Consider the following 26,002-nt stretch of genomic DNA (forward strand, 5'->3'; position numbering starts at 1 on the left):
GGCACAGGATGCACAGCAGATAACAGATAAGCTCTGTAGTATACATTAGGATTCTTCAGAATGTATCTGTTATCTACTGTTTATCCTGTGCTTGAATGGCTGCCCCCATGGCTACACAGCAGCTTGTTTATACTATAACTATAGTTATGTTTCTATAGTGAAGGGCAGTACTACATTATATTGTCATTCCTTTAGAACACTTTCGTTTTTTGGTTTTACTGTTCCTTCAATAAACGGTGCATGGAAAAAATCCCCTGAAAGCCATTTGATATTAATGCAAAATAGCAGCAGCACATGTATTTTGTTTACACAGATATAATTTATTTTGCCCAGACAATAACAACAACAGAGAATATTATGATGACAATAATTAAATACAAAATTAGAATCAGCCTATCCACTACAATAGCAGCCAGGTACCACTCTGATGTGGCATCCTGCCCATTCTTGGACAAATTCAGGTCTTGGTTTATCTTTAGAACTGCAGCCAACAATCTTTTTAATAACCTCACTTCCAGATTTACTTTGATCTCTTTGTCTGAGTCTTTACTTTTTTTTTTAAGCTCCATGTCAGGCCGGTTATCTGTGTTCTTAACATTTGGATCTGCCAGAAATATAACGGATATAAATAAAAGGCAATATATTCAGTGTATTCTCTCACTGTCAAGATCATATTGTACCTCTCTCCATACTCACCTGTGTCTACAGAGACCACAAGATCTTTTTCATTTTTGTACAACTTAAAAAGCAAGAGACATGCTAAATGTTTTAGGATCCAAGTCTTTATCCAGTTAGGGACGTTTGGCTGCGTGTCTGACAATGTCATCATGTAGTTGATTATAACAGTACCAATTATGCTGGTCACCATTACAGCCAGACAAAGAGCGCAGAATATACCTGTGTCAACAAACATACAGCTGATTAGTATGCAACAGATTAAAATAGAATACAAGCCCTGACTTATAAAAGAATTAAAGCAGCCAGACATAGATGTGTAAGACATAGTAATTGGATAATGAAAGTGTTTAGATGTGCATTCTATACTTCAGATAATACATTTTTTAAAAACGCACTCCTGTGAGGTGCAAGTCACTGTAAAGCACTTATTATTATTATTATTATTATTATTATTAACATGTAGTTATATAGCACCAACATATTGCGTAGCACTGTAAAGTAAATGTGATTATACAAATAAATCACATGAATTATATACATAGAACATATGGAGTTACATACATCACAATCAATACCGGTATATAGAGATGAGTTCAGAGATGTAGGGTGGGGCAGAGTTATGAAGTGCTTTGAAAGTCAGTGTCATTAATTTGAATTTGATTCTGAAAGGTAACGGAAGCCAGTGCAGGGATTGACAGAATGGTGAGGCAGAGGAGGAGCGGTTGCTGAGGTGTATGAGCCTCGCAGCAGTGTTCATTATGGACTGGAGAGGTGACAGTCTCTGGAGGGGAAGGCCAAATTAAAAGAGAGTTACAGTAGTCTAGACGTGATATGATGAGAGAGTGAATAAGAATTTTGGCAGCATCTTGGGTGATAAATGATCATATTAACCCCAAGGCACCGGGCCTGGGGAGAGGGAGTGGAATTGTTAACTATGATGGATACTTCCGGGATGTTACTGGTGTTATTTGGAGGAAAGAGAACCATTTCAGTTTTAGAGAGGTTTAATTTAAGGAAGCGTTGCGACATCCAGGTAGAGATAGCGGACAGGCAGGAGGAGACGCGAGTTAGGAGATCTGGGTTGAGAGGAGATGAGAGATAGATCTGAGTATCGTCAGCATAGAGGTGGTAGTGGAAACCATACGAGTTGATTAATTTGCCGAGGGAGGAAGTATAGAGGGAGAATAGTAATGGTCCCAGGACAGAGCCTTGAGGAATTCCAACTGAAAGAGGTAGGGGAGACACTGAAGGAACGATTGGTGATGTAAGAAGAGAACCAGGAAAGGGCTGTGTCACGAAGGCCAAGCGAATGGAGGGACTGGAGGAGGAGAGGGTGATCTACAGTGTTAAATGCGGCTGAGAGATCAACAGGGCCGGATTTACATTGTGGGTGCCCCTAGGCCCACTGCCATTTGTTGCCCCTGTCCCCTCTCCTTTATTTGTGCAAATTTTTATCATCTGGACTTAGGGTTGCCACCTTTTCTAGAAAAAAATACCGGCCTTCCTTTATATTTCTCTTTTTCCCCTATTAATAACATTGGGGTAAGCCATAATTTTTAACGGCCAGGCCGGTAAAATACCGGCCAGGTGGCAACCCTATCTGGACTGGAGCTAAGGGGATTGGCGCACAGGAAATTAAAAAAAATGATTCTATCTCCAGCACATCCCCAGTGTTTTTGAACCAATATGGGTGTGGTTGGGCAGCATGCCGCCCCCCTAAAATCCCGCCGTCCTAGGCCCGGGCCTAGGTGGCCTTTCCACAAATCCGGGCCTGGAGATCAAGCAGTATTAGCAGTGAGAAATGATTGTTGGCTTTAGCAGTTAAAAGGTCATTAGTTAGTCGAGTCAGGGCACTTAAACATCTCATTTTAAATAGAGGGACTCCTATATCGCCTGCCAGCACATAAAGGGTGATGGTGCCAGATGGGTAATTTTGCCTCAAACAAAAATTGCCTTGTACTGTTGTTGGCTCGTGCTTGTTTTTCAGAGAGGGATAGTGTCACCTTTTTTTAAATCTTCCCTCTGTTTATACCATAGATTAAAATGTGTATGTCAAATGCACAGACGTTACTGTAAGAAAATATGTGAAATAGACCACAGTTGCCCCTAGGTGATTATGCTGCTGACTGGAACATATTGATACCTGCATTACTTTGGGGCAGATTTATCAAGAGTCGAATTTCGAGTTTAAAAAACTTCGAAATTAGACCAACCAAAATTTATTAAAAAGAATGAAAGTTGATTTTTCAAAGTCCACCAATTGACTCCAAATAGGTTCTATGAGGTCCCCCATAGGCTAAAACAGGTTTTAGATGGTTTTAGAAGTTGAAGTTTTAAAGAGACAGTACTCGAATTCGAATTTCGATATTCGAATTTTCGAATCTTTTTCAAATTCGAATCGAATTTGGACTATTCCCTAGTCGAAATACATTGAAATTCAAATTTTTTAAATTAAAAATTTCACTTCGACCTTCGATAATTCGCCCCTTAATGATTCTTGTAAAAACCTTGTGCATCAGTATCCCACACTATAGCAAAAACATTAGGTGATTTTATTCATGTTGCATGTTACTCACCTAAAATAGGGGGGCTGTCAGAATTAGGCACCATATCATTTAAGATTAGCAAGAGCACAGAGAACCCCAGAACTACAGTTATTTTGAAGCCAAGCCTTTCTCCAGAGCCCATCTGTATGAAAATACTGGCAATATCCAGGAAAACCATAAAACAAGCTGGGATGATGATATTAATCACATAAACAATAGGGGCCCGTTTTAGTGTTATCTGGGAGGGTTAAAATAAAAAAATATTAAGAAATATAATTAAGATCAACAATGCCATCTCTAACTTCTTGGTGTTTATTATGCGCCATTGTGTTAAATGATAAGTCACTATAACGAAAGGCTTTTTGACCAGCGCCCCACCAATAAATTGGAAAGAAAAAGCAACCGGCACATTCCAAGAGAGTGATCTGTCAAATACAACAACTCAGGGCATTTCCCTATTCGTCATTTACCTGACAAAAAAGTTTGCAACAAAAATTTTTTTATTTAACACAATAAACACAGATTGTTGTGTAACAGCTGCTTCTTTTTTTTTTGCAATCAAAGCACCACATGCGCTGTAAGGCCACATAAGAACTTGGGATATTGTGTGCCTACACTGTTTTAGACATGCAGCATTACATCAGTACTGAAGACTAAGTGATAGGCTGTTAAACTATTGATTCTTAAAATTATATTTTAAATCAATATATTTATCCAGAAGATTGTCAGGTGAAGGGAGGATAGTAAACAATCTCTAGAAAATCACACGTTTTCTCAAGTGTCTTTTAAATCCTATAGGGTTCAATAGAATATAACAAGTGCAATACTATTGCCTTAGCACATAAATAAGATATTCTAAGCTGCCTGGCGTCTGATCTTAAGTGATGCTGATGATGACATTGGGGGCCGATTTATCAAGGGTCGAATTTAGAGGGTTAATAAACCCTCAAATTCGACCCTCAAAGTAAAATCCTTCGAATTCGATTATCGAATTCTAAGGATTTTAGCGCAAATACTTAGATCGAGCGAATAAAAATCTTTGATGGAACGATAAAATCCTTCGAATCGAACGTTTCGAAGGATTTTAATCGATTGAATGATTTTTTTTTCGATCAAAAAGTGCTGGGAAAGGTCCCCATAGGCTAACATTGAACCTTGGTAGGTTTAAACTACCGACGTATGTAGTCAAAGTATTTTTTAAAGAGACAGTACTTCGACTATCGAATGGTCGAATAGTCAAACAATTTTTAGTTCGAATCTAAGTCGAAGGTCGTAGTAGCCTATTCAATGGTCGAAGTACCCCAAAAAATACTTCGAAATTCAAAGTTTTTTTCATTTGAATCCTTCACTCGAGCTTAGTAAATGTGCCCCTAAAAGTCTTCCCCAAATGCCACATGTCACACCACATTCATCCAGTGTTATATTTAAATCTGTAACCTTAGCTGTTAGTAACTAGATCACACTGTTAACCATGGTTAATTGTTACCCAAGGTTACATGGTGCTCTTTGCTATCTAACATGGGCACAAACTTGAAAGCATTTGCTGTAAAACATTTGTTTCCTATTGGATGCATACTGCCAAATAGTAGTAGTATAGTACATTATTTAATATACAATATTCCTTGTATTTTGTTGCCTACATACATACTGATTTTGGCTTTTTAACATATATGTGTAAAGTTTTTCATGCCCTCTTACCATATAGGTAACTTTGCTATATGCTTCTCCATCAGAAATCAGACTTTGGTTCATCACTATGACGTTCAACAAATTCCAGTCTCCTTTGCTAACAAAAACACTCAAACAGTGTGCGTTGACATCAGCGGAATAGAATTTCGGAAGCATGATAATATCTGTCTCTGCAAAAAAAAAAAAAAAAAGACACTTCCTCATGAAATGGAAAACAACATCCTTATTTATATTTTCATAGAAAACAACCATTTTCTTTGAATTTGCCAAGTCATGTTTTCCTAAGAATGTTTGTAGATCAAATCATATCTGAACGTTTTCCACTTACTACAAATGGAATCACAAGTAGCTACAATCTGGGACTATTTCTGGAAAATGCTGGGAAGTACAGTTATCAGCAATAACCGTGGTGTTTTACAAGGTATTCACTTGAAAGTGACCAACTGCATTCCACAAGAATAGCTGCACCAAGTAGATAATATATTCTGCAATCAGTTCTATGTCTTATTTTGGCTTGCCCCTTATTTTAATCTCAGGAGCACATTAAATGATTAGAAGAAAATGGGTTTAACACGTTAATACTCAAATGGATGAGTTATGTATAGTATATATTGGATTTGGAAACAATTGAATACTGAAAGATGTTTTGCATAGATGGGACTTGTTGTGTAGTAGAAGGTACAGGCAGCTTATTACATTACCAGAGTAAACATAAGAGCCAAAGGTCAGGTTGCAAGTCTGTGTGTCAAATGGGAACTTGAAGATATCAATGTTGCAGGAACTGATGATCCTCAAAGGCTTGGCAGCAGTGATTTTGCCATCATAGTGTATAGTGTAGTAAGGAATCACTGGCTCTTTATCATCTGGTTCTGTCCTGTATAATAAAATATATATTATCTTACATTATTAGAATTTAGAAACTTTTAGTGGGACATTACCACTTGCCTAGTGGCAAGGATATTGTTTGTTTCCTTGTTTGTTTATGTAGAAATCACACTTTTTAATGACATTTTAAGGAATCTCTGGAGTGAGGATATGATCGTTGAAGCAAGCGAACAGCCTAAAAGACAGTACATTTTTTATACTCCAGGGAACCTCCAATAACAGAAAAGTGTTCTGACTCTTGGTACAAACCTGCAAGCTACATTTTCACCAAACAGTGTTAAAAGTATGGTGAAAGTTTACCTGTTAAAGGGTAAATGTTGAAAGTGTGTATGAAAGAGTGATGTTAATTGGTTGCAGCTTTCACTATAATAGCAGGGTTTTTGCTTTGCTGATCACCAAATAATGTGGATACATGCCAAAAAAGCACATTCATCATTAGGATTTGAAGCATCCATGAAACCATCAGGTTGGCTACTATAAACAACATTCAAACATTTAATCCTTTATTTTAGCCAGTTTTACCGCTCCAAACATTTAATTCAAACTTTAAATGTAATTAAATTTAAACATTTCTTGCATTGACAGCATTCCATATCACAGGAGGAAACAACACAATATACAGTATTTGTATCAGTCTCACATTTCATAAATATATAAATCTGGTTTCCAAAGTGTATCTCCCACAGTAACAATTTTCCTAATCTCACAAAAGTCTTCTGGCTCCCAGGAAATATAGTCATTGTACCATTCCTAGAAGAAAAAAACAACATAAAACAAAAGTAGTCTATACATTTAAAGAAAAAATTTAGCATTCTATCACAGAATTTTTACCATTGTAGTCATACATAGAGGCACATTTATCAAAGGTCTAAGTTTAAGTTCATGGGAGTTTTTAAAAACTCCCATGAACTCGAAATTCAACCAATCGAAATTTAGTAAAAAAAAAAATCTAATTTTCAAAACTCGGGTGAATAGGATCGAACCAAAAACTCGAATCGAATTCAAATCAAATTTAATTAGAGTTATAAAAACTCAATTTGAGTTTTTCTCCGAAAAAAAACTCGAATGTCAGGAAGGCAGCAAACAGCTCCACATTGATTCTAGGACTTCTTCCATTGACTAAAACAGAAATTCTGCAGGTTTTAGGTGGTGAATAGTCGAATTTGAGTTCTTAAAGGGCCAGTGTATGATAAATCACGAAAATCGAATTTGAATTTTTAAAAAAATTGAACAGAATTTTAACAATTCCCTAGTCGATTTTAACAGTTTTGGCCATAAAAAACAAGACCCTTGATAAATCTGCCCCATAGTGTCAGTATATTAAACTGTGCTGCACTGAATAATAATCCTTTATATTAAAATCTTACGCCCTCATATACCATACATAAGATATATGTTCTTTGAAACATATGATGTAGAAAATGGCAATGCCGAGCCAAAATGTAAAGGAACCCAAGGCACACACCCCTCCTATCACACAACCCTTTTATGGCAACTGCTTAATAAATTTCCCCTGTTTGTACAAGTAATTCCCTCAGATTACTACGAGTTGTAACACAAATAAATGCTTTATTACTTCTTAGTAGTTATCAAGCATTCACAGGCAGGCACACTTGTTACTTCCAACAGGAATAATTCCAGAATAATTCCAAAGTTAGGTTGAATAACTTTCACACAGACAATTATAAAGTACACTTTCCAGTCCTTCCAGTGTTTCTTTCCACTCTCACCCAGCCTCCAGTGCCTTCCTAGGGGTCCAGTCAGCACTCTCCCCTTTACAGGGCTTATCCCAAACATCAGCCTTGCCATGTGCTTTCCAGTGGGAATCCAAAACCTTTCACCAGTTTCCTTCTTGTGTCCAAACTATCCACTCCAACCAGAACTGGCGAGGTACCTGCTGGGTCACTATTCCACTTTACTCCTTAATGGGGCTACAGCTGCCCATTTTAACTATCCTATGTCACCTCACACTACTATGTTGTGCTATTAGTGCTATTACACAAGCTAATTTTCCAATCTCTTCCTGTCTCAGCCAGATGACTTCCTGCGTGCACCTTCCTCCCATGACGCATTCAAAATTTCCTCCAGAACCTCCCCTTTCTATAACCTATCTAGTCTCCACCCTCTGGGACTTTGCCTAAACTCTATGATACTATTTATACTAATTAGCTCCCTCTAGAGCAGTGATCCCCAACCAGTATCTCGTGAGCAACATGTTGCTCTCCAACCCCTTGGATGTTGCTCCCAGTGGCCTCAAAGCAGATGATTATTTTTGAATTCCAGGCTTGGAGGCAAGTTTTGGTTGTATAAAAATCATGTACAATGCCAAACAGAGCCTCAATGTAGGTTGAAAATCCACATAGGGGCTACTAAATGGCCAATCTCAGCCCTTATTTGGCACCCCAAGAACATTTTTCATGCTAGTGTTGCTCCCCAACTCCTTTTACTTCTGAATGTTGCTCACAGGTTCAAAAGGTTGGGGATCCCTGCTCTAGAGGCCCAAAGCTGTAATTATCCCATTAACTTTCTACATAACCCCTAGTGGCCAAAACTAGAAATCACTCCAACATTAACATTACCCAAACATGCCCTCAATTACAAGAGGGCTGGAAGTTGGGAAAGGCTGGCTTAGCACACTTGCACCATTGCACTCTAGGCACATACCTCTTCTGCCTAAGCTAAGTTCCAAACCTGGTATATGGTCTCTAAACCAATTATAGCGGCAAAGCTATATTAGTTCTAATGAAGAGACTCTAGGGGTATAACGGATTAGACCTGCACGTACATCCATCCCGAAGACCCAAAACCTGTACCAGTACCTACGACACATATTTATTATGCACTGTCTCATTACCCAATCAACAACCTGAGCCAATACCCCTCGGCACCATAAGACAGCAAGTTAACATTACACTTACAGGAGTTCAATAAATTATGCTTCTGCTATTTATGGTTGTATTATGTATGTTTTTTGTTATTTCTTGCACTAAAGAAGGAACAGTTTAACTTGTTAAATTCCTGTCAGGAGAAACTGATGACAAAAATCCCCTATCCACAAGTAAGCCCTCAAAGGCTGCCATGTTTGGGCAAGGGCATATATTGCGTATCCAGCCCTCCTTTCCGTCCATGGTTTTTAATCAGGCAGAGAAAAGCCTGATCAGCAGCTTTCTCTAGTCGCACTCAGGCCAAAGCTGTGCCTTTCAGTATAGGAATCGGCTCATTAGAGTGGATCTGCTTCTCTATGCCTGATTAAAAACCAGAGAGAAGGGGAGCATTTGTTTGTTTATTCAGAGTTTTGTATCTCTTAATGAATTAAACTGTTTGTGGGAGGGGGTTGATTCAGTGAAGAACAAACCATTTTTCCATTAGTGCTGGGCAAAACATTAAAATAATGAGCAGAATATCTTTCCAACATGTATGTATGTATTGTGCTTATTTTTAGGTGTTGTATAGTGTATATAGGCGATGTATATATAGGCGATGCTCACATTTCAACTCTCACTAACTCCCTCCTCACCCCCTGCTATTCCCCAAACACGTACTTACCGTGACTTGCAAGCTGTAGACGTGTCACATCTCTCTTCTTCCTTTGACTCTCTTCACTCTAATATCTCAGCCATCTCATGTCCTAATGTGGCTACCTCTGTCTACTATAGTACTCTCACCACTGCCCTAAATGAGCTTGCTCCTATAAAAACTAAACGTTCTAGACCCAAACCACTTCAACCTCGGCATACTGCTCATACAAAAGACACTCACGTGCACTTGAGCGTCGCTGGCGCAAATCCCGTTCAGAATCAGACTTTTGGAGCTGCAAATCTGCCCTGCGCTCCTTTAACACCAGCCTCTTCCAAGCCAAACAAACATACTTTACTTCACTCATTAACTCCCTTTCTAAAAAACCAGCACAACTTTTCTCCACCTTTAACACTCTCCTTTCCCCTTCTCCACCCCATCCATGCACATCTGTCTCTGCTCAAGATATTGCTGAGCACTTCAAAAACAAAATTGACACTATCAGAAGGGACATTACACTACTCAACCCCCCTAGACTTCCACCACCCTCCCTCCACACTGCCCAGTCTCTCCTGTGCTCCTTCACCCCTGTCACTGATGAGGAAGTCTCAAAGCTTTTGGCCGCTTCTCACCTTACCACCTGCCCGCTTGATCCAATTCCCTCAAAACTTCTCCGCAATACCAATCCTTGTCTAATCAAAGCCTTAACTCACCTATTTAATCTTTCGCTCTCAACTGGACTGTTTCCTTCTCAACTAAAACATGCTCTTGTCACCCCCATTCTGAAAAAAACCCTCTCTTGATCCCTCCAATCTTGACAACCTCCGACCTATCTCTCTGCTACCTTTCATCTCTAAACTACTTGAGTGCCTAGTCTTCAACCGACTAACCTCATTCCTCTCTGACAATAACCTGCTGGACCCCCTACAATCTGGTTTTAAGCCACAACACTCCACGGAAACTGCCCTGACTCTACTAACTAATGACCTTTTAACCGCTAAAGCCAACAATCATTTCTCACTACTAATACTGCTTGATCTCTCAGCTGCATTTGACACTGTAGATCACCCTCTCCTCCTCCAGTCCCTCCAGTCACTTGGCCTTCGTGACACAGCCCTGTCCTGGTTCTCTTCTTACATCACCAATCGTTCCTTCATTGTCTCCTACAATGGAGTATCATCTTCTCCCCTACCTCTTTCTGTTGGAGTTCCTCAAGGCTCTGTCCTGGGACCATTACTATTCTCCCTCTATACTTCCTCCCTCGGCAAATTAATAAATTTGTATGGTTTCCACTACCACCTCTATGCTGACGATACTCAGATCTATCTCTCATCTCCTGATCTCAACCCAGAACTCCTAACTCGCGTCTCCTGCTGCCTGTCCGCTATCGCTACCTGGATGTCGCAACGCTACCTTAAATTAAACCTCTCTAAAACTGAAATGGTTCTCTTTCCTCCAACTAACACCAGTAACATCCCTGAAGTATCCATCATAGTTAACAATTCCACCCCCTCTCCCCATCCCCGGTGCCTTGGGGTTATTCTAGATTCTGCCCTGTCATTCACTCCTCATATCCAGTCACTTTTTAAATCATGTCACTTCCACCTAAGGAACATATCCAAAATACGATCATTTATCACCCAAGACGCTGCCAAAATTCTTATTCACTCTCTCATCATATCGCGTCTAGACTACTGTAACTCTCTTTTAATTGGCCTCCCCCTCCAGAGACTGTCACCTCTCCAGTCCATAATGAACACTGCTGCGAGGCTCATACACCTCAGCAACCGCTCCTCCTCTGCCTCGCCTTTATGTCAATCCCTGCACTGGATTCCGTTACCTTTCAGAATCAAATTCAAATTAATGACACTGACTTTCAAAGCACTTCATAACTCTGCCCCACCCTACATCTCTGAACTCATCTCTATATAATCGCCCAATCGCTTACTACGCTCCTCTACTGGCCTGCTACTCAACTCTTCTCTCATTACCTCCTCACATGCTCGCATTCAAGACTTTGCAAGGGCTGCACCCCTCCTCTGGAACTCTCCAGTCTGTCCGACTTTCTCCCAACCTTTCTGCTTTCAAGAAATCTCTGAAAACGCACTTCTTTCGGGAAGCCTACCCTCACTCTGCTTAACTACCAAACGCAACACCACATACAATACCACATTTCTCACCCACTTAATTCGTTCTTGCCCACTCCCACACCTTGTGTATTACTCCCTTCCCTTTAGACTGTATGCCTATGCATAGGGCCTTCCTCACCTTTTTGTACCTGTATTTATTGTAATGTTTGTTACTCCATATGTTCTATGTATGTAATTCATGTGATGTAGTTGTATAATCTCATTTACTTTCCAGTGCTACGCAATATGTTGGCGCTATATAAATACATGTTAATAAAATAATAATAATAATGTATAGCGTCCCCATTATAGACTGGAAGTGACATTATAAATCCAGTAGTGATATCATTGTAGGATAGCGGAAGGTGGCAAGTGAGGCAAGACAAGCTTACTTTAAGATCCACTACCAGATCTACTGAACTGCCCCCATACCTGCAATTTTATCCACAATCCTCCAAAGACCTGCGTTTCTGCAGGTACCACAAACTAGTGCATAAACTAGTGGAAACATAGTCTATATTTGAGACGCCTTTGGCATTTTTCAACTTTCCAACATGGTGTAAAAATGCTAAATAAGCATTAATATATAGGAAACAGTGCAATATGTTTGTTGTAAAACACATTTTATATTCAGATATAATTATAATAATATAATGTGCATTTTTATGTGTAGGAGCTGATATGCTAGGATCATGAAAATATGCTAAATCATGAAGGTGATATGCCTAGATTGCTGACATATGTTGTGTAAGAAAGTTGCATATTTAAAGATGGTCGCAGAAACTATGTGAGAATGTTGTCCACATCATTACATGGCATCATTACATAATGTTAGAATGTGGTGTTATTAAGGAATTCCTTATGCGTCCACTGGCTTAGATAGTGATAGTTAGTTCTTGTTAGTTTCTATTTTATTTTACATATTACTTCATTGTAAGTTATTCATTCTGTATAATACTGTATGTCATTGTATTAATCTTCTTATTCTGCATACTATTTGTTATCATTTTGATTTCTATTGTTTATTGTGAAGACCAAATAAAATATTTCAAAGAAGTAATTCCTGCAATACCACTATTTACTGACATTTGTTCAGATCCCTGAATTCATTGCAGGGGTTTTAGTTACTGTATACATTGCTATAAACAGTTTATTTGTTTGTTGTTTGTGGGAGAGTAGAATTAATTATGGATAATTTAGTAACATGCCTAGCTGAGCTCATTTTTTAAGATTCCCAACTTGCCTCATGGCAGCATGGCACAGTACCTGTAAGTGCAGAAACAAGAGCAAGTGGAGGCCAGTGAATCAGCTGTGAGAATCAGCCCTATGTAGAGTAGCCTGAATCCACATCTTGGCCTACGTACAGTATATACCCAGGTCATGAAACAGAGCAGACACCATAGCAGCCTGAGAATAATGGATCAATTAACAGGCACTGCTTTGGACTTGGTGCAGCAAGAGCACAGCTGTCAACTCCCCCTATTCATAGGGAGTTGCCTTATTATCTCACCCCAGCCTCCTGTCACCTTACGTCACTTCCAACAATAAGCAGAAGTTTCTTTGCAACAAAATCTACTCCGTATGTCTGCACACAGGCTGTCCCAATGTTTGTTAGTTCAGACACTGGAGTGGGCTGAGGAAAATTGATTGGCTGTTTAAAGAAACAGTAACGTCAAAAAATAAGTGTTTTAAAGTAATAAAAATATAATGCAGTGTTGCCCTGCACTGGTAAAACTGCTGTGTTTGCTTCAGAAACACTAATATTGTTTATATAAATAAGATGCTGTGTAGCAATGGGGGCAGCCATTCAAATGAGAAAAGGCTCAGGTTACACAGCAGATAAGCTCTGTCTGTCTAATGGTGTTATCTGTTATCCATTAGTTAACCTGTGCCATATAGCCATTTTTCAATTTCCGCCATTGCTCCACAGCAACTTGTTTATATGAACTATAGTAGTGTTTCTGGAGCAAACAGATCAGTTTTACCAGTGCAGTGCAACAGTACACAATATTTTCATTAGTTTAAAACACTTACATTTTTTGGTGTTACTGTTCCTTTAATGGCTTGCATTTATACACAGTCCGAGAAACAGTCCGGTCTGGCTTTAGCCTTACACTCTCCATGCACAAAATGCTATACCAGCATCAAAACAATATAAACTGCAGGTCTCATAAAATTTGATCAGGCACAATATCAACACACAACACACATGACCGATTTATATAAAAATGAAAAGGAGATCTTACCAAAGTTAACCAGATATATGATATAAGTGTTTGGGAACTTGTGTCCTGAAAGAAACAGCAGAAAATGTGGTGTGAAATGGATATATGTTATTAGAAAGCTGTCATGTCAGTAACATTTTAACTGTGCTACCCATTGTTGCACACCAAGGAAGGCCTGGTCACATTATAACAAAGGATCGCTGCTGTTGTGTATCTGATGCTGTGCTTTCTAGCTGTGAAGTTTAAGCTAATAACAATTACACAGGAGACATTCTTGCTGTAAGGGAGCTGTATTTAGTCAGTACAGCATACTCCAACATGGCTGCAGAACCTCCCACATCAACAAGTTTCACCTTACACATATAAGCATTAATCTGCAGTATCCTGTGGTAGTGTGCACCACGTTAGATTACATCTCCCTTCTTTTAAAGAACATAAACAGTGATAGTAGAAATATTAAAGCATAGATAAACATAACTGTTAATGTAAAATAAGCATATTTATAAGTTCAGACACTGAGTTGGCTTAACTACTCACAATGTCGGACTGGCCCATTGGGATACCAGGAAAACTCCCTGTAGGCCCAGGTGTCAGTGGGACCTCATGCTGCTCAACATTTGGCCTATTTCATGGCCATTCCCTATTTCTATCAGAACAAAGAGACTAAATATATATATAAATTATAGTATGTAAAGAAAAGAGACTAGAAGAATAGGAGGTTGACTAGGTTGAGTGAGGAGAGGAATAATAATAGTACTGACAGTAACACCAAAAATAAAAGTGTTTTAAAGAAATAATATTATATGATCCTCTTATATATTTATACATAGTTATCATATCACCCCTTAAGCGCCTCTTCTCCAGCGTGAACATCCTCTTTCCTCATAGCTAAGATTTTCCATACCTTTTACCAGCTTAGTTGCCCTTCTCTGCACCCTCTCTAATACAAAAATGTCCTGTTTGAGTGATGGAGACCAAAACTGAACGGCATATTCTAAATGAGGCCTTACAAGTGCTCTATACAGTGGATGAATGACCCCCTCCTCCCTTGACTCTATGCCCCTTTTAATACAGCTCAAGAACTTATTTGCCCTTGATGCTGCTGACTGGCATTGCTTGCTACAGCCAAGTTTATCATCTACAAGGACTCCAAGGTCCTTTTCCATAATGGATTTGCCTAGTGCAGTCCCATTAAGGGTATAAGTGGCTTGGATATTTTTACATCCCAGGTGCATGACTTTACATTTATCAACATTGAATCTCATTTGCCACTTAGCTTCCCAGATTGCCAGTTTGTCAAGATCATGTTGCAAGGATGCCACATCCTGGATGGAATTAATTGGGCTGGATAGTTTTGTGTCATCTGGAAACACTGATACATTACTTACAACACCCTCCCCTAAGTCATTAATGAACAAGTTAAATAAAATTGGACCTAATACCGAGCCCTGGGGGACACCACTAAGAACCTTACTCCAAGTAGAGAATGTACCATTAACAACCACCCTCCTGTAGCCAGTTTCCTATCCATGTGCAAATGACTTCATTAAGCTCAACAGACCTTAGTTTAGAAAGCAGTCGTTTGTGGGGCACAGTATCAAACGCTTTGGCAAAATCCAAATAGATCACATCTACTGCCCCCCCCACTGTCCAGCATCTTACTTACCTCATCATAAAAAGCAATCAAATTTGTCTGACATGACCTATCCTTCATAAAGCCATGCTGATTGCTGCTCATAATGCCATTCACTAGGACAAAATTTTGAATGTGATCCTTTAACAAGCCTTCAAATAATTTACACACCACAGATGTCAAATTTACTGGCCTATAATTGCCAGGCTGAGATTGTAATCCCTTTTTAAATATTGTAATAACATCAGCTTTATTCCAATCCATAGGCACCATACCAGATGAAAGTGAATCTGAGAAAATTTAGAAATAGGGGCTGGTCTAAAACTGAACTAATAATTTTTATTATCATATTATCATATCTTGAGTCAGCCACTGACTAGATTGAGCTGAGCCATTAGTGCAGCTATAAAGTGAGCCTGGGAACTCAGACTCCTCTATTGTATATACTGAAGAAAATAACTGATTTAACACATTTGCCTTTTCTGTATCTGTTACAACCATACTGGTACCATTATTTAATGGAGCAACACTCTCAACCTGCATCTTTTTACTATTAATATATTTAAAAAACTTTTTAGGGTTAGTTTTCACCTCCATCGCAATTATCTCTTAGTTTCCTTTCTTTGCCTTCCGGATTGCTGATTTACAACATTTATTACAGTGTTTATATTCATTAAATGCAGCTTCTGTCCCAACAGATTTGTAGTTTTTAAATGCCTTTCTCTTCTTTCCTATTAACTTCTTTACTTCTGTATTAAGCCCCATAGGATGGTTCTTAGAGCTTCTACATTTACTCCTTAATGGAATAAATTGAGAACAGTAATGATTTAATATCATTTTAAATGACCACCATTTATGTTCTGTGTTTTTAGCTGAAAACTTTATGCCCCAATCAATACTCTGTAGGGCAGCCCTCAAGGCACTAAAATTAGCTTTTGCAAAATTCATGGTTTTTGTTGTCCCAGTATATATTTGTTTTTTGCACCAGACATTAAATGATATAACATTATGGTCACTATTACCCAGGGGTTCAATGACTTGCACATTTGCTATAAGTCACTAAATCACTAAATCCAGAATAGCATTTTTTCTGTTAGGCTCCTCAACAACCTGTGCCATAAAATTGTCATGCAACAAGTTTATAAATTTGTTCCCATTAACTGATCTGGCAGTACTGTTACTCCAGTCAATATCTTCCTTTAGCACCAAAGATCAAAAGGGCATTAAACTGCTCAAAGCAGTTAAACATATTTAACATTCTGAAATACTGACACAGGTGTCAGCTTTGGATAACAATCCGGTCAGGGGAAAGTGGACCATAAGTCATAAGATAATTCAGATGCTTGTGGTAGTTAAATAGGTAATTTAACAGTGTGACTTTACCTACTTCTAATCCCTACTGTGGCACAGAATGATCTAAACACTGCTGCCTATTGTAGGCTCCTTCTGAGTGAAGTAATAACAAACAATGTATGGAGGCACACCAATCAATGGTCTCAAAAATTGGTTTCAAAGAAAATCTGTTTTTCCAAACCAAGAAAGGTAAACAGTATTTAAAAAATTTGCAAACTGTATTTAATTTAATGCACACCATCATGAAGTGAATGCAATTAAGGTAAGGCATTTGGTATGTTTGCAAAAAACACTTTTTGTAGTTGAGTTCAATATAAGCCACAAAAAGAAGATAAATCAAATTTGATATACATACCAAAAGTTTGGGAATAAGAAACCCAACATTTAGGAACAAAGTACCTTATCAACACAGCTCATCAAATTTGCCAGATTGTGTGAAGAAGATGGGAGTGTGAACTCCGGATTGGCAATTAGCCGGGAGACCAGTTTCTCTAGTAGTGGTGTGGAGGAGAGCAGAGTCAGGCCTAAGCAGATTGTGGTTGTAGGGGATTCTATTAGGAAAGTGGATAGGGTAATCGGTCATCTGGATCGCTACAACCAAACAGTTTGCTGTCTACCTGGTGCCAGGGTTCGGCATGTGGTTTATTCGGGTAGACAAATTATTGGGTGGGGCTGGGCATGACCCAACTGTCCTAGTGCATATCGGTACTAATGACAAAATAAATGGTAGAGGGAAGACCTTAAAGAGTGATTTCAGGGATTTAGGCTCTAAGATCAAGGGAAGGTCTTCCAATGTAATTTTTTCAGAAATTTTGCCCGTTCGCACGTTTAGGAAGACAGTGGGAGCTTAGGGAGCTAAATGCATGGCTCAAGTCTTGGTGTAGGAAGGAAGAGTTTGGGTTCCTAGAGCACTGGGCTGATTTTTCCTTGGGGTACAACCTATACAGTACATTTTGCACCTCAATGGAAGTTGGTCCACTGTGCTAGGGGAAAGAATGGCTAAGAGGTTGGAGGAGTGTTTAAACTAGGCATGGGGGGGGTGGGTGAGATAAAGAATTATGGGGAAGTTAGGGTAGACGGGGCAGTGGGATTAGTAAGGGGTCGTGAGGGGGCATACAGTTTACCAGCTAAGGAGGTCCCTCTGTTACAAGGAAAACAGAATAGTACTAACTTAACATATAATTCTCCACTAAGTAATGCAAATTTAAAAAGTAAAAGTAGTAACCTTCTGCTGTATGCTGACAAATGCACGGAGTTTGTAAAACGGAAGACCTAGAATTAATTGTATGCTCTAAAAATTATGATATAATTGGTATCACTGAGACCTGGTGGGATGAAACATGTGACTGGACTGTAAATTTAAATGGTTAAACCCTTTTTAGGAGGGAGAGAGGGATTGAAAAGGTTGGGGACTGTGTTTGTATGTAAAGCCAGAATTGAAGCCATGCGCTAAAGAAATAACCATTGCTGGCACTTGTGAGAGAGTGGAATCCCTCTGGGTAGAGATTTTGACTGGACAAAAGGTTACAAAGAGAATTATCATTGGTGTATGCTATAAACCACCTTGTATAAGTGACGAGTATGAACGCCAGCTACTCTTGCAGATAGAAGCGGCTTGACAGCTGGGTCAAGTTGATGCTATGTGCGACTTTAGTTATCCAGACATTTACTGGGGTAATGGGGTTGCCAAGACAGGAAAATACTAGTCGGTTTGTAAATATGCTGAATGACAACTTTTTATTCCAGCTCGTTCAAGAACCTACTAGGAATAACTCTCTTTTGGACCTTGTAATAACTAATATTACTGAACTCATCTCTAACATTTGTGTGGGTGAGCATTTAGGGAATAGTGATCATAACATGGTCTCCTTTGAGATTCTGTTGCAGAAGCAATTCTATAAGAGCTAGTCCACACGAGGAGATTCGGGGAGATTTTGTTGCCTGGCGACTAATCGCCTCGTCTTTTGAGCGACTATCTCCCCGAACTGCCTCAGCGTTTTTCCCCATAGGCTAGAATGAAAAAAGTCTCTTGCGCTAATGCACACGAGGCGATGCATTTTCAATAGTCGCCCAAAGTTGCCTCAGTGTGGCCTTACCCTAAGGGAGTAACTAAAACATTACATTTCAGACGTGCAAACTTTGACAGTATAAGGGCATCTCTGCAACATATTAAGTGGGAAATGCTTTTCACAGGGTTAAACACAGAACAAAAATGGGAAGTCTTTAAAATGCTGCTTAATAAATATACTTGTCAGTATATTCCACTTGTAAGCAAGGAACGTCGTTGCATAGCAAAACCTTTTTGGTTCAATAGAAGTGTTGGTGTTGAGGTGGGTAAGAAAATACATGCTTTTAAGGCTTTCAAGTTAGCTGGGACAGCCGAATCATTTATAAGGTACAAGGAGGCCAATAAATCATGCAAAAAAATCTATAAGGCAAGCTAAAATTGATATGGAAAAGGATATTGCAGCAAGCAGTAAAAAGAATCCAAAATTATATATTTAAATATGTTAATAGTAAAAAAATGAAGCAGGAAGGGGACCTTTAATATCAGAGGCGGGTCAGCTGGTTGATGAAAACAAAAAAAAAGCTCAGATTCTGAACACGTATTTTTCGTCTGTCTACACAAATTAGGAACCAGTGACTGAAGGTTTCCTTCTTGATAGTCCCAATTCTAGTAATACGACTAATGATGCATGGTTCACACATGAGGAAATTCAAAAGAGACTTGAACAAAGGTCCAGGCCAGATGGTATTCATCCCAGGGTTATAAGCGAGTACCCAGGGTACTTAGCGGACCCTGGTACAGTCGAACTGTCCGAACCCCCGGTAGATTTGCCATTGCAAAGCCTATATATTTTTCTGCACAATCACCTGTCATATTGAGCATTGTTTCAGAAATGCCAATTACATTACGTATCTGATCCAGTGTCATTAATTCCAGCTTTCCTATTTTACCTCTCAACCTCCTGCATTGTAAATATACATTTAAAGGGATTCTGCCATGATTTTTATGTTTTTTGTGTAGTTTTTATTTCTAAATTACAATTTTTACAATGCAAATATTTCACCGGAACCAACAAGTGTATTCTTTTTAGCTGTAATATTGGTGTGTAAGTAGCCATCTCAGGTAATTTTGCCTGGTCATGTACTTTCAGAAAGAGACAGCACTTTGTGATGGAACTGCTTTAAGACATGTTGTTGTTTCTCTATCCCAAGACATGCTACTACGGATGAAGGTGACAACCTATGAAAAATTTGACCAGAGGTAAATAGTTAGGAACATGATATGGGATTTACCTTGAGGTGATATGGGGACTTATGAATTTTATGATCATGATTTTGTGATAATGCACTTGCATAGATACTAAATTACTACTGAAACAGGGGGCCTGGAAATGTCCATTGATCATTTTTTTTCTCTTTTGTATGTTTGTAACTGTTCTGCCAGATCAGTTGCACTTCCTTTGTATTTGTATATTTTACTTAGCCTTGGAGTGTTCCCACAACCCTCTTTTTGTTCATCCCTGGCAAAGAGCCTGTAACCAATGGAAACATCAACCAAGTTCTCAAACTCTCCTCTCTTTGCCACACATCTCCCTCAGCACTCTCTACCTCCCTAACGTAGAATGTAGTCTTCTTTCACATAGTTCACACCGCTGGTTATCCAGCAGAGCAGAATTAATACAGGAAGGCTCCAGAATGTTGCTGATCATTAATGAAGATAAGTTATAATAATAATACAATCATAAGCTATGATCACTACAACACAGATGTTTCATAAACATCAGAGATGCTGGTCTCACCAAGACAACAATAGTGTACAGTGTCATGTCTACAAGAACTTGTGTTGGTGTCTGCCAGTCCTTCACCGGTCGCACACCTGGACCTGGAATACTTCCCAGACTGATATTCTGTAGCACATCATTGAAGGAACACATACGCTTACTTTGAACTCCACCTGCAATGCAGAGGAAGTGCATATAAGAGGTATAATAGGAGATAAGGCCTGATATCAGAAAGAACATTGCCTATGTATAATTATGGGAAAGATGCCTGCAAATAATTTGATACTGAAGATTTATGAAAACCCACACCATAGACTTTTTATTCTGTCTGATAAAAGAAATTATGGTTGATATTATATAGTCAGATAAACAGGGAAGAATACCTGATACATGCCTGGCACATGGAGCAGAATCAAAATGGTTTAAGTTCAAAGGAGCCATTAGACCCCCATAGCAGTTTAATGTCAGTCTGACAAATATTCAGGTGACAGTTTAGAGGGCATGGTTATAGCTGCATGTTTTGGTTCTTTTTCTTCTTTTTTTCTTCTTCCTGCCCTACACTATTAAACTAGATATACTGTGATTTATTCTTATTATGTACAAGTAGGTAATGCATATAAGGGTGGTGGCAGACGCAGAGATTAGTCGCCCAGCGAGGCAATTTCGGTCGACTTCGGAAATCCGAAGTAATCCCGCCGGCGATCCGTATTCTAGCCAGCGGGAAGGCAGTACGGGGAGATTAGTCGCCCGCAGAAGAGGAGATTTGTCACTGGTTGACTAATCTCCCTGTCTGCCACCACCCTAAGAGGAAACATGTTGCTGCCAGTACAGCACTGATAGAGCTTTTCTTTCTGTATCAGTTCACCGTTTTCTATCATAAATTAGATTTGTTAACAATTCACATAAAGAAAAAAGTGTAGTATGACACAAACTGAGTGTTATGTAACAGCACTTAGCAGTAGCTATCTTTGAAAATGAATTATTTTAAAATGACAGCCATCACTGCGGCTGAGAGACATAACAGCCATTACTATTTGTCTGGGGACTTGGACAATGACCCATTTAGCTGGACCACAGAACAGCCATATCTTGCTTGATCTTCAGATCCTAGTTATAGAATGAATACATACTAATAAAATGCTAGTATGACTGGTGAGGTGATTAGATGAGAATGACTTACCCAGTAAGATGGCTGAGAGCAGCAGAGATGTTAAGTGTAGAGTCATTCTAGAAACAGAGCAGAGTTTTTGTTATGTAACATCTCTCAGATGACAGATATAATTTAAGTTTCTAGGAGGGATCTACAACTATTCGAAATAGTCCAGGGATGGGTACAAAAGTAGAAAAGCCTGTTGAGGACTCCTCCTTATCTGTCATTTAAGTGACCACACAATAATTATGGATGGTAAGATTCCAGATTACATTTATCTATAGTAATAAGTCAAATCAACTGAACTTGTATTTTTTTTTATCTTAAAGACATTTTTCTAGTCATCTGACTGACTTTCTCAATCCAGAATACCCTATAGTACTTATATCTTGCTTTAAAATAGTGTTTCTCAATTTATCTGTAAATAGAAATAAGTGGTTTAAAATTAGTTTGGTTTTCATTGTATCATATGCAAAGGTAATGATCAAAGAGTACTTACGATCTAGTTTTAATCCTTGTGACCCTACAGAATCTCTTTGGATGCATATTGCAGAGAAGCAACTAATGAGAAAGAATGAAAAGAAAGAATTTTATCCTTTCTTTAGGTTGCTGCATTGTATTGTCACACAAGAGGTGAGACTTTAATGAATAAAAATATGACTTAATTTATTGTTTAATGGTTTTAAATAAACGACACCCCCATGGGTCACTACAAGGCCAGTATCTACTGCGTGCCTGAAAATATATAAAAAACTCTACAGACTGGCTGCCATATCAAAACCCCTACAGACTGGCTGCCACTTACCCTTTTCCCTGTTTCATCCCAAGAAATCATACACAACAATCCAAGATGAATGTGAAAGGCCACAACTTTCACCCAGTAATTTAACTGACAAATTACAAACTATTGAATAAAACTAAATAATCAATACTCCCCAGAACTGCTTGCCTACTCCACTAGAGTGAATGGACCACCTGCCATTCAGTTGCACTATGCTGAGGTGGACAAGTGAAGGTATAGATAGGACTCGCTCCAAAGCCCTACCTCCTCGGACCATTACCCAAGGAGGAAACATAGTAACATAGTAAGTTAGGTTGAAAAAAGACACACATCCATTAAGTTCAACCTCTAAACTCTTTTTTAAACCTGCCTAACTGCCAGTTGATCCAGAGGAAGGCAACAAACCCCATCTGAAGCCTCTCCAACTTGCCTCAGAGGGGGAAAAAATTCCTTCCTGACTCCAAAATAGCAACCGGACTAGTCCCTGGATCAACTTGTACTATGAGCTATCTCCCATAACCCTGTATTCCTTCACTTGCTAAAAAGCTTTCCAACCCCTTTTTAATGTATCAACCTGTACAACTGATTCATGGAGAGAATTCCACATCTTCACAGCTCTCACATTAAAAAAACCCTTCCGAATATTTAGGCAGACCTCTTTTCTTCTAATCTGAAGGTTGAAGCAAACACAATTACACTAGGGCCTACTAGCTCCTTACCACTCTGGCAAATATTCCCCTGCCAACTCCCCAGTCTTGACTTACCTGAAAAAAACCACCAGAAAAAACCTCCTCCCCCTCAGTCTGAACTCTTCTATCTCCATGCCATCCTAGCCTTGTCAAGCCTCCTCTTCTTTAATCTTTCAGGTCCAGGTAGCTTTATTTTACTTTGACATACCAAACAGCAAAGCTTTCCTGAAACTAGAGAATTTGATGGAAAATCTAAATTCCAGGGGTCCGTTGAAAAGTTTGATGCCCATTGTGTATAGCCAAACAGAACCTCCTATATGCTACTGTTCCATAGAGGCTGCCAAATAGCCAATCACAGACCTTATTTAACACCCCTTGGAATAATTTTCATGCTTGTGTTGCTCCACAACTCTTTTTACATTTAAATGTCGATCACTGGACCCCTGACGTTTATCTTAGTACATACCATGCAGACAACTCAAAATTTACCTTGTGCATACTAATTTCATGGCTTACATTTCAATCAATATAAAAACACACTGCCTGTATTATGTGGCTAAAGTTGACCCCTGAAAGTACATATTCTAATAAATGGGTAAATATATATTTTTGCTCCAAATACCTAAAATGTTCCTAAATTTAGCTATTATTCTGAAAATTGATTAAATTGCATATTATGACACAAAATTTATTACAGACAGAAACATTGAAGTGCAGAGTTCTAACTAAAAACAACATCAGATACATTCTTTGCAGGTTACGCCTGTTGTTTCCACCTGCCAAAGGGAGCTTGCAAGGGGACATGATTAATCTTTACAAGTACAGTAGATGACATTTCAGTAGAACAAAGAATGACAGGTTACCCCTTTACACATCAGGAACAGAATTTTTCATCTGAAGCAGCAAAACTGGCTCCTTAGAGTAAGGTTGTGGAATGCCCTGCTGGGCACTTTTCAGATGAATATGGCCCTTGAAACTTTTAAAGGAACATTAACACCAAAACCTTAACTTGCTTAAAGTAATGAAAATATAATGTACCGTTTCCCTGCACTAGTACAACGGGTGTGTTACTGTGGTTTCGATAAACAAGCTGTTGTGTAGCCATGGGGACAGCCATTGAAAGCACAGGTTAAATAGCAGATAGATGCATTATGTACAAGGCCATTGTATTTTATTATAGAGCTTATCTGTTGTTAGCTAATTAATCTGTGCCTTTTCTGCTTTTTTATCTTGAATGGCTGCCCTCATGGCTACACAGCAGCTAATTTATATAAATTATAGTAGTCTATTTAAAACATAACTTTTCCAAATGCATGTCAACAGTACATTATATTTTATTTACTATAAAGTTGAAGACACACAGAGCTACTAGTAGCATCTACTTGTCACGGCTACAAAATAGATATAATAATAGTGATAATTGGCTTTACATAAGACACCACCCCCCATATGTAATAATATGCACTAAGTTTGCCCAGGAGCATTGACCCATAGTAACAGGTGATCACTAAATGCTTTCTGCTGATTGGTTGCTATGGGTTACTGCTCCTGGGCAAACTTAGTGTCTTTTATTAAATAACCCCCTGCATATGTTTAAGCAGTGTCAATTCTCATTATTGTCTATGGAAGGGTATTTTGTAGCCACGACAAGTAGCAGCTACTTGTTGTAGTTACAAAATGCCAAGAAATACCCTGTCTTAAACAATACTGAGAATTGGATCTTTTTGCACTCAGTGAAGAGCACAGCATCACTCCTGCTGCCCCTACCTTGTGCCTCAGAATGACGCAGACAGCACTTGAATCTGCTACTTGCACAATGTCCCATTCAAAAAAAAGACCAATTGTTTTGAGTGTTGTGACAAGCTGGCTAACTGTACACAGCACCCCCCACACACACACACACATCCTAACACAAACAGGTAACCTTTCTATTCTCTGCCCTATTCAGAGAGACCTTTTCACTGCAATTAAATACCTTTGCACAGGACAGCCATCCTGTGGAATTGAGTTCCAAAATGTGAGCTGGACCACTGGAATGGAGTTTCTGGCTTGCCTGTTCCTTCCAGAACATTATAGCTTCCAGGGTCAAACAACAAAATCCTTTAACCATTCTCCTATGTTCTAGACATGCATTGTTCGGGGTTTCGTTTTTCTTTAAGGCACACTGTTTTCTCATTCATCCTAACATTCTAAGAAATGCATGGTTTCTGAGCCCAGCAAACAGATAACTGAATTGAAGAGGTGCAGGACAAAAGTTCTGTAACTGAAAACCATAAGGCAATATGTACATATATGTGCATGGAGGTTTTGGCCAGAAAAAGCTTGTGTGCATTTTTTGGCTGAAACTCCATGTGAGTAATGACAGGCCGATTGTAATCCTGTTGGTGTAAACACAAATGAAGTGTGGGGGGAGGAATCAGAGTTTCCCCCAAAAAACAATGTGTGTCACTAGCCTAAAAAAGAGCAGATTAGTAGATTATATCACTGTCTATGTGACATGTGATATGACAAAGAGTTAACTGTAAGGGACCATATATAGACTGGCATTGGACCTGTGGGATGAAAGTCAGCAGACTGTTGTGTTTGCTTCCCCATTCAATATCTATCATAGGTATGGTATGGCCACAGGACAAAAACAGGGGAATTCTCTGTGTATGGCCAGTTTTAGACTTCAAAAATGAAACTGGGTCCAAAATCCATTTTTCTGCATTTTAAGGAAGAGCTAAGGCCTAGCTAAAGAATTCGGCTAGAAATGTTGCGCATTATGTTTTGGGCTTCTGTACCAGCCCATTGCAACTAAAGCCCTTTAGCAGGGAAGATCTCCAAAGATGCCCCAGTAGCTCCCCATCTTCTTTTCTGCTGATTCACTGCACATGCTCTGTGCTGTTTTCACTTATTCAACTCAAAATATACAGTATACATAGAATTTAAATGTCACAA

The 26,002-nt window shown here is 38.9% G+C and overlaps 1 protein-coding gene across 1 annotated transcript; it reads right to left on the reverse strand.

Moving 5' to 3' along the window:
• Positions 1–315: 315 nt before the first annotated feature.
• LOC108714962 (5-hydroxytryptamine receptor 3A) lies at positions 316–21,668 on the reverse strand. The gene is made up of 10 exons (XM_041591483.1): positions 21,623–21,668; positions 20,461–20,615; positions 13,690–13,734; positions 12,975–13,094; positions 6,439–6,548; positions 5,615–5,787; positions 4,923–5,083; positions 3,255–3,462; positions 697–897; positions 316–604 (listed from the first exon to the last, which is right to left on the reverse strand). Exons 1-10 carry the CDS (start codon positions 21,666–21,668, stop codon positions 321–323), a joined length of 1,503 nt encoding a protein of 500 aa, XP_041447417.1. The 3' UTR covers positions 316–320.
• Between the last annotated feature and the right edge of the window lie 4,334 nt (positions 21,669–26,002).

This window comes from Xenopus laevis, chromosome 4S, assembly GCF_017654675.1.
Source record: "Xenopus laevis strain J_2021 chromosome 4S, Xenopus_laevis_v10.1, whole genome shotgun sequence".
NCBI classification, from domain to species: domain Eukaryota; kingdom Metazoa; phylum Chordata; class Amphibia; order Anura; family Pipidae; genus Xenopus; species Xenopus laevis.

Excerpts from the sequence above, each read along its gene's own strand:
- LOC108714962 (XM_041591483.1), bottom strand. The coding sequence starts at position 21,668 with ATGACTCTACACTTAACATCTCTGCTGCTCTCAGCCATCTTACTGG. Across the intron at positions 13,735-20,460 it reads TGTACACTATTGTTGTCTTG|GACACAAGTTCCCAAACACT; the intron begins GTGAGACCAGCA and ends TGTTTCTTTCAG. Across the intron at positions 5,084-5,614 it reads TGGCTCTTATGTTTACTCTG|AGACAGATATTATCATGCTT; the intron begins GTAATGTAATAA and ends TTTTTTTTGCAG.